General features: G+C 42.6%; 1 protein-coding gene across 1 annotated transcript; it reads right to left on the bottom strand.

Moving 5' to 3' along the window:
- Positions 1-4,702: 4,702 nt before the first annotated feature.
- Positions 4,703-7,933, bottom strand: drd1a (dopamine receptor D1a). The gene has a single exon (XM_062393875.1). The coding sequence runs from the start codon at positions 7,916-7,918 to the stop codon at positions 6,800-6,802; it is 1,119 nt and encodes a 372-aa protein (XP_062249859.1). The 5' UTR covers positions 7,919-7,933; the 3' UTR covers positions 4,703-6,799.
- Between the last annotated feature and the right edge of the window lie 1,951 nt (positions 7,934-9,884).

Raw genomic sequence — 9,884 nt, 5'->3', positions numbered from 1 at the left:
TTAAGAAACTGTGAACTCTCTGAAACTTTCTAATCTGATTGAAAGTACTGAATCATGAATAGATTATACTTTGAAGCCTTACTTTCACAGCACAGATTGTTCCCCCCTGGACATCTCTCGTTCTTCTCTCATCCGTACATGACACCGCAGCATTGGAAAAGATCATGTCTGTTGTCTCAATCTATACTCAGCATCAATCATAGGATTCAACACAGATGAATAGAAAATAAAAGGTTTCTGTGTCTTTATTCATTCGTTCAAGGATAGAGTGGACCACAAGTGCTTTGAAGCTGTTTTCTTATTGTGCACCTCTCTCTTCCCCTCTCCTCCTTCCTGTTTTTTCTGTCTCTCTGCTGGGGATGTTTGTTCAGCTTGTCAGTGTGTCATCGCTCGGTGTCTGTTGCTGAGTGGTCTTCTGTTCTATCCTCTTGCTCTGTTAATCCCCTTTTTGGATGCACAGAGCAGATCCGCAATAATATGCAAGGGTTTCCAGCAGTAGTTGTAGTTATTGTTTACTCTCCCTCTCCTTTTCATCTCTTTTCTCTTACTCCACAAAAATGTGACTCTAGATCACATACAGATGGAGCACAGTAGCCATGTTTTTCTGAAAGGAGAACTCCAGTGATTATGTTGTCAGCGAACTCACAAGAGATTAAATGAAGAACAAATGGAATTTATGTTGTTCTATAAAGTTGTGCACCCGGTGCCTTCCGGTCAGCGTCTAGAAACCATAGAGAATAACAATTTAGCAAGCTAGTAGCTGTAGTAGATGTTGTCAATACCAAGGCACAATGACAGAGGACAAAGATGAGGTCCTTGGGAATATCAACCTTTTCTCAGTCATATATTGAAATGAAATTTCAAATAAAAGAAGAGAGCCAGTAGAGCATATATCTGCCAAGGCCCCATAAATTCAAACATGCTACAAGAAATTGAACACACTCATAGATATAAGCCCGCTTAGTATACCTGCTTTCTTTAGAAATTCGAAAAATATTTGGATAAACAGCATACCTCATAAAGACAGTAAAAAATTCCAATGATCCGCTCACTTAATTGAATCAGCTCTAGAAGTTACAGGGTTCTTCCTTGGCCAATGCTTCTCCCTTCGACTAAGTTTCAGTAATGTCGGATTAATATTCCTGTTAACAGACCACTAGCCATGAGATATCAGAAACTTCTTAGGGCCAAGGTTGTTTAACGCCACAAGAAGGGGGAGTTCATATGGACTTGAGGTCAGAATGTGGAATGTGATTGGGCAACAGCTCTGGTCTAGAGAAATGTAGATGAGAAAAAGGGGCAAATACACAGCTGTTAAAACTGAGCTGTTCACTTGCAACGACCACCACCTTTAACTCAGGTGGAAGGGACAACTTTTTCATACATTAACTTGCAGTTTCAGGAACCACTCTGCCTCTGTCGGTTCCCGTTGCCCATGTTGTGCTCTTTCAAAAAGATGAGACGCATCTGCACCCCTCCCACAAGCTAGCTGATTAGCATTAGCATCGTCACAATTCACCCATGGGGCATCCTACCAGCGTGAGCGTCAACACTGGCATCATCACCAGCGAGATCTCCGCTCAGAGCCGTCTCTCTCCGACAGCACCTCTCTCCAGCTAAGCTGCGGAGCGTTGCTCGAGTGGACATCAGCCCTCTTCATCAGCAGGCCTCATTTGCACCCAGCTTAACATTCATTGTATAATTTGATCTGCTTTCACTGACCTGGATTATTGCTCATCTAACAGGATTCACTTATTATTTTTTAACTGTGCCTCTGTGGCCGTCTGTAATAGGATGAGGACGATATTAGAAATTATAAATAGATATATGACTTATAAAATCGGTCTCTATTTCTGTGCGGGATTTGATCTGACCCAGGTCAACTCATCTCCATGTTTGGCTCATCCCCAGTAGAGGTCACTCCATGACACAATATGATTTAGGCAATACACAGGCATATTTGCAGAGATATTAAGAAGCCAGATATACAACAGAACATATAAGGAGGCAGTGGGATTTGAATATAAAAGACGGAGTGAAGTGAAATGTGAAAGTGCTTGTTAGATAAGTGGATTATTGGAGATGTTCAGTTAACAGCTGCTGTGCTCCTGTCATTTAGAAGGCTGTTGCTTCCACTTTACCTTCATATGCAACAGTATAAATCCTGGCTTTCACGCAATCTCACTTCCTGTCTTTTACAGATAGTTGAGTAATTAAAGGAAAAACCTGATTAAATGAGTGAAGCTCCACTGGAACCAGTTGGAGTGATGAATGGCAACGGGGCACTGCCGGTGGCCCGCAGCGCAAACAGTAAACAGAGCGCGGGTGGAAAAAAATAGAGGAGGGATGTATTAAGAAAGGGGAATGAAGAGCAAGACTAACACAAGGAGGAATGGTGGGGTGGGGGGGGTCTTGCCACAAAGGACGAACACTAAAGGTCAAAAGATGTGCAGGGCTGTCTCCAGCAGGGGCTTTACGCATCTATTTTTGAAGCTCTGGATTAAAAAGCCGACTGGTGAAATCAGATTTGTCTTTACAGATTTTGGGAATTTCTCATTTTCTGTGGTTTACAAAGACAGCCTCCTGCAGCTCTGAAATGAACACATTTTCTATGGATGACTATGCAGGATGAAGTGTGTGCGGCAGTAGTGGCCAGTTGTGTGCTTGTCATGTTGCCCTCCCGCTCCTATCTGTTGAAAACGTCTAAAGAGCATCTGTTCACTTCGCAGAGGAGACCAGACACAGACCCGCTGAGTAACAGCATCTTTCATCATCATGCAAAGTGCATCAGTGTCTGTCAACATGTTTATGTACTCTATCAAATAATAGTCAACAACACTCTCACTCTCAGTTATGCCGATTCTCGTGTTGTGTGAAGTATTAAAAATGCATTAGGCGCTAAAGCAATTATGCTAGCTTTTGAATAATGCATACAGTATGTAATGAAGCGTTATACAGATTATTACAAACAGTTTAGTTGCATTTTGAAACCTAAAGATCCCACATGTAGGGACAGGGTGACAAGGAAAGGATTAACTACATTAACTTTCACATGTCCAGGTGGGCCTCTGGACATGTGATCACAGAGGACGCCTCATGGGAGACGTGGCAGCAATTTGACTTTGGTGATATTTACAGAGCATCCTTTGAGACTTTTGTTTTTTTATTTTAAGTTGCTATTGCTTGATACTTACATAAGACTCTATCGTTCTCCTTGCCCCTTTTCTTTATCTCTCCCTGTCTCAGTAAATCGTTTCCCCAGGGCCAGTCATTAGCATCATCTGAAGTTGCCATGTCAAACATCACTGTTTCGATGTGCCAATCAAGAGAGACAGTATCGCTTTGAGAATCCCTGCAGCCCTACTGGGAGAAAAGAAACAGAAAAAGAAGATAGTGAAAGAAAACAAATTGTCATTGTTTACAGAGGATGCAGTTGACATTGCAGGGACTTTGTGTTGGGCGCTGGAGCAGGTGATAGTTGCGTTGAACCACACGCACACACACACACACACACACACACACACACACGGCACACACACACACACACACACACACGGCACACATTCACCCACACATAAACTGTGTCTTGTCGCCACCTCAGCCATCACTCTGAATGATGTCAGTCAAATTAATTGCTGTTCCTTTCCCGTGGCACGCTTGAGGAGGTTTCACAGAGGCAAGGACAGTCCGGGGCCCAGAGAAAGCAGGCTTTAAAGGACAACCCTGTGTGCTTGTGAGTGACTGTGTTTGCGTCTGGGTGTGTGTGCGAGAAAGAGAAAGAGAGGGAGAGAAATTGTCATCATCGCAGTATTTAGTTTGTCATATTTATCATGCGAATTAAGTCAATTTGATTTAAAGATCCATCCTCTAAATCGTCTTGAGACTTTTCTCTATTCACTCTAAAATGTCCGCCTGGCTATCAAGAATCAAAGTCAGATTTAATGCTCGCTGAAGCCCAGACATGTCGACAGAGATAATCATTATCTTTAATAAGCAAAAGTTTGATGTCAAATCAGTTTACATTTTCATTTATCATTTAAGAAACAGATGACAGATCCGGGAGGGAATGCTCAACTGCTTCTCTTAAAATGAAATCCATGACATGTCCTTGTCTGCTCTCACTTCAACTACCTCCAGCTCCTTCTCTCAATCTGATTACATGAGATTGTGTACATTTATGTGACAGGTGAAATCTTCATGTTGAAAAAGTTTCTAAACCCTTGAAAACTGAAATGTCTCATCGTTTCAGTTATGACCCAAAATGGATCAATTATTTAAAGGTCTAAAAAAACCTGAATCCAACGAATAAAATAAACAAAACCAGCAGTGACTTGATTGTTGTTGTTCTGGGTTTGTACCCTCATGGTTGAATACACTTATTGTAAGTTTCTACATATAAAAGCGTTAGCTAAATGAAATGTAATGTAATGTAAAAGCAGTAGGAATAAAGAGGTGTCACAGTGGCTGCTCTACTTTATTGTACCAGGCTATTCACCACAGACTGGGCCTTTCACTTTGCTAATGATGGTCATATATAACCAGACTGAACACACACATACACATGTGAACACCAGAGTTTTGTGAGAGTGAAATTTGAATGTGAGACTCAGCTGGTCCGATCAGGGTTTTACCCTTTCGATTCTGGTGTGAAATGTGCTTGAGGAAGTTTGATGTGTGGAGGTCAATGCTGCACCGTCATACACGCACGCACACACACACACACACACACACACACACACACACACACACACACACACACAGTGGACGTCATGAAACCGGACAAGTACACTTTTATTAAGCTGTCCACTGAGATATTTCAACATGGCTGAAGCACATACTGTCATCTGAAGTTGTTATGAAAATAATACCAATGCACAGGCCACACCTCTATAACAACTGAATTCTCTAAAGAGATTGTTTACAGTCAAGTACACACGCATCTTTTGTTTATGTCATTAATGCTCACTGTAGCTATACATGAGAGAGTAAGTCAGTACTTTAAACAAAACACAGTACAAATCAATCAGAGGTAATGGTTGATAACGATGTCCTTGCTTCTTGGTCACATTCCACGACGATACTTGTCTTGAGAGGATCATTCCTGGGTCTTATTTTCAGGGTTTCAACAGAAATTTGATGATATTACAGAGTTAGATGAGAAGTTTGATACCAGTGATTAGCTTCACATTAGCTTCGGCCGTGCTCTGTCAAAAGGTTTGATAAAAAATTTACCAGCACCGCTAAAGCTTACTAATAAACATGTCTCAATTGGTTGAAGTATTAAAACAGTAAGTTGTGATTTTAAGATAATTTTTTTGTGGGAAGATTTCCTTGACCAGGTGAAGTGATTTCCTGGAGACTATAAGGCAGCATATTGTCCTCAATGTTACAACGTTATTTTAGACCTGGGACCTTGGAACACATGACATCACTAAGAGAAAATAAAAACTCACAATATCAGGTACCAGCAGTCAGACAATCGAGATCCCAGGTTTCAAACTACCAAAATAAAAGCAACTGAACATTCATTCAACCAAATTAGTTTGTATTTCTTTTTTTCCTTTTGCTGTCAAGGATTATTTGTGATAAACATTTTATGTGATCTATCTCAGTTTTTCCTCTAAATAAAGTGGCTTCAATAATCTGCCTAAACTGTTGGTTTACGAATTGTCTAATGGTCTGGCTGCTTGCACTTCTTTGTTTGATTTTATTGTGGTGATGTCAGTATTTCCCAGATTTCCTCTGTGATTAGTTTGGGGATAATATGATAATAGGAATGATAACAAACCTATAAAAATATGACCAAATGTGTAATAATCCAGCATTATAATCTAATCATTTACAATAAAAATCTAATATAAATGGATTTACTCAAATGAAATTTATATTCAATTCTGCCTCAGCCTCTAAACAAAGTTTACAGTCAAAGACACCACAAGTCAGGGAAAACTTGTTTTGTTCTATGTCTATTCCGTAATAGAGGTAATCAGCTGTTGTCTATGAAAAATACAGAACACAACGTAATAGGCGACACTCATCCATAAAACACTTCAAAGCAGTGAAACAAATAATTGAGTCTGTTGAGGACCGTGGATTCAAAGTTATACTGATACCATCTCATTTTGATGAGATATAAATAACAACTCTGAGACATAAATAACAGTTGCTTGTGGACGGAATTAACCCTACATGTACCTCTCTCTGAAAATATGATTTGGTTTGATCCTTTACCAAAGGGAACCCTTGCAGAGCCCCAGATGTTAATAAAATGATTACAAATATTTCCAGGTGCTGTCGTATAATTTGTCGTTGTGTTCATGCTGAGTGCAGCAACTACGCTGTATTTAGAGGGGCATGTTTTGACGCTGTTTGTGTTTGGGTACGTGTGTGTGTGATGGTATTGAAGAGAGCAGTGTCTGACAGCATTAGGGAGTGTGCTGCCCAGTCATGGGATTATCTATCCCAGAGGCATGTCAGCACCGCTGTACTCCCTGGCACAGCAGCGGAGAGTCTTAATCTCAACACCCCAAATCCCCTCTGCTCTTCCTGGAGCTTCTACAATGTGAAGAAGGTGAAGTGACCATAATGAACATGGAAAGCTCCGTCTGACTGTCTGCACAAAGGTGGGCTACTCGCCGGATGCAAACACGGGTACATGGAGGGTCACCGTATCCTCCAGTCACGCAAAGAGTTTGCACAGAGAGCAGTGTCCTCGTTTGAAGTTGATAAGACCGGCCTCAACGGGAATGCTTGGACTCTTAGCATTGAGGATGAGTCAGTGCTGTGAGAGAGTCATGAGTCATTTCTTGTTTAGACTGACCGTCTCTATATTGTGGCCTCCTGGATACAGTCTGTGGCAGCCCAGCAGGATGGAAAAGGCCTTGCGGAAATCTGCATTGAAGGCATAGATGATGGGGTTGAGGGAGGAATTAGCCCAGCCAAACCACACGAACACGTCAAACGTGGTGGAGCTGATGCAGGGGAAAGCCTCCCCTCCACTTGACTGCTCGCAGAAGGGCACCATGCAATTCAGGATGAAGAATGGAAGCCAGCAGCACACAAATACCCCCATGATGACCGACAAAGTCTTCAGCACCTTGGTCTCCCTCTTGAATGTCATTTTGAAAGAGCTCTCGGACTCTGCAATGCTGGATCCTCCGCCCATGCTATCATGTCTGTTTTTGGCACTTTCGGCTGCTCGCTCCAGGGCAGATATCCTCCTAATTTGTCTGTGGGCAATTCGGTAGATCTGGGTGTATGTTGCCACCATTATGGCGACAGGAATGTAAAAGCTTATCAACGACGTTGAGATGGCATAGGTCCTGTTAAGGCTCGAGTCACAGTTCTCCGGGCTGTGGTAAGTTGTAGCATTTAAAACTGAAGAGCCAGACGACCCAGTGAGAGCTTTGTAAGATTCAGTTTGGGCCTTGTGCCAGTTGAGCTGCACTGGGATGAAGGAAATGAGGACAGACAGCGTCCAGGCTACACTTATCATCACATAGGCGACTCTGGGTGTCATCTTTCTTTCATAGCGAAAGGGGCTAGAGATGGCCCAGTAGCGGTCCAAGCTTATCACACAAAGGTTCAAAATGGACGCTGTGGAGCACATAATGTCAAAAGCCACCCAAGTGTCACAAAAGGAGCCAAATGGCCAGAACCCAGCAATTTCTGTCACCGCCTTCCACGGCATCACCAAGATGGCAACCAAGAGGTCTGACACAGCCAAGGAGATCACAAAAAAGTTGGTCACTTTTGTGCGAAGGTGTCGAAATTTGGTGACAGCCGCACAAACTAGAGTGTTTCCAAGCAAGGTGGTGAGGATGAGCAGCGAGAGGAAGCAGCCGGTTAGGACGCGTCTTGAGGGTGCCTCATCCAAAAACCCACTGTCGATGACCGCTGTGAAGTTCTTGAGATCCATCCCTGAACGTGTGCAGGTTGGTGAGAGTTCCTTCAATTCATACTGGGGAGTTGTGCTACATTATAACCACTCGCTTACAATCTAGAAGGCTCCTCACCATCCCTGCACGATGCATGCTGAAAGATTAGATGTTCGAGGCAAACAAATCCTGGGTTGGACATTTGGCCCCTGGCATTGTAAATTAGATAAGACATCATTAGAGCTGCAGTGTTGAAGAGGTAGCAGTAACTTAATTCCTCTGTGTCTCAGTGGCTCCCATTTCTGCCCTGTTTGTAGGTCCCAAACAGCTGTAATTTGAGGTTACGGCTATTTAAAGCCAACAGCAGCTCTGTGGATTAAAGAAAGAAATGTGTTAAAATAGAGTAAGGGTTACCTTTTTTATTGTAGTTTCTTGTTTATGTAAGACCTGATATGCATTGGCCACTTTTAAAGCCGATCTTATAGTGACCATGATCCGTTTTAAAATACCATATTGTCTATTACTGTCAGAGCAGGATCTTCCCACGGGCACATTGTAATTATTTAGACATGCCTCTAATCAAGTGTCACGCCTCCTGATTTCCATTAAACGCCTTAAATGCAGTTAGTGGCTTGTTTAATCTTCATCATCAAACTCACCTCTTACTCACAGCTGAAGCCGGGTGTATTATTTCAAAATAAATGTTCTGATCGCCTCCATTCAGTAACAACTTCACAGCGCAAAGTCCGTCCAAAGGGCTCTCCAGGCTCCATGTTCGAGAGAAACAAAACCAAAGAGCAGTCCGACTCTGTCCTCGACGGGCTGCACATCGCCGACTGCTGTGCACGAATAAATAATACAAACAGGAGGATTCAAATGTCACTCAGCCATCACCGCTCCCGCTGCGTCCTCTTGCAGCCTCGGTGCGCGTCTGCGGCCGGAGACCGTGCGCTCCGTCGGCTCACAGTCTCACACGCACCGGCGCTCTGACGTTATGCTCCGTTCCAGAGGGCAAAAAAGAAGAAGAAGTGGTGAGAGCATGTGAATGTAGACCCCCAGACGACCACTTCTCCCACACTGCTTTACGCACAGCATGCTCGTCTGCCTCTTATGCAGAGAGTAGAGGTTGGAAAAATGCCACAGCTCCAAGTACACCCGCCTGTCGTCAACGGGGATTTCTCTTAAAATTTGACCTTATAAAATCTTCACTTTTATTTCGACGAAATTAAGATGCTGGTTATAAAACTGAATCAGTGCAAGGGCCAAACACGCAGGGAAGTGGGTTAATGAGGCCACCTAATGGAGAAGGAGAACAATTGCGTCAGGAGAGGGAAATACAGATGGATTCACTTATGTTCAGGAATATATTTAAATAAAAGAAATAGATATTTAATAAGAAGACAGGTTTACGCCCAGGACAGGAGATTATAACAAACACTCTCATTCTTCATCCACAAAAGCGCTGATTGTTTCCATGTGCAGAGCGGTGTCACCTTCAGCAACCGTCCTCTTTTCTGTGCTCTCTGACTGATGAATTGTGCACAGCTTGTACGATTCCTGGCAATATCTGTCAGCACATACCCCTAGTGTTTTTTTTCAGCTCAAGCTGGTATCTCGCATGCGGAGCATCATGGGAAGCATGCCAGCTGTCACCTTACAGTGATGTAAGTACTTCTGACAGGAGGAAAAGAAGCAGCTTTTACCCTTTTCCATCACAAACATCCATTCTATATGACATTCAATAGATGGGTTAAACCCACGAGACTCAAGAACTGATACAAAGAAGGAACTAACATATATGTTCACTCAATGAACTCCCTTTATGTATTCCCACAACAAACAAGTAGAGGGGTCTAGAGGTATTTGTAAGTCCATACAATCATACTTTTACTAGTTGTATAGATACAGCAACATACCTAAAAAATACAGATCAAGAAAAAGGAATGATATTCCTTTTTCTTGATCTGTATTTTTAACTAACGTACCAGTCCTAACGTTTTATTTGTA

This window comes from Platichthys flesus, chromosome 8, assembly GCF_949316205.1.
Source record: "Platichthys flesus chromosome 8, fPlaFle2.1, whole genome shotgun sequence".
NCBI classification, from domain to species: Eukaryota; Metazoa; Chordata; class Actinopteri; order Pleuronectiformes; family Pleuronectidae; genus Platichthys; species Platichthys flesus.
Note: the sequence above shows the minus strand (reverse complement) of the source record. Positions and strands in the feature narration are given on the sequence as shown.

Bases quoted from the DNA above. Each gene is read 5' to 3' on its own strand.
- drd1a (XM_062393875.1), bottom strand. From the start codon at position 7,918: ATGGATCTCAAGAACTTCACAGCGGTCATCGACAGTGGGTTTTTGGAT.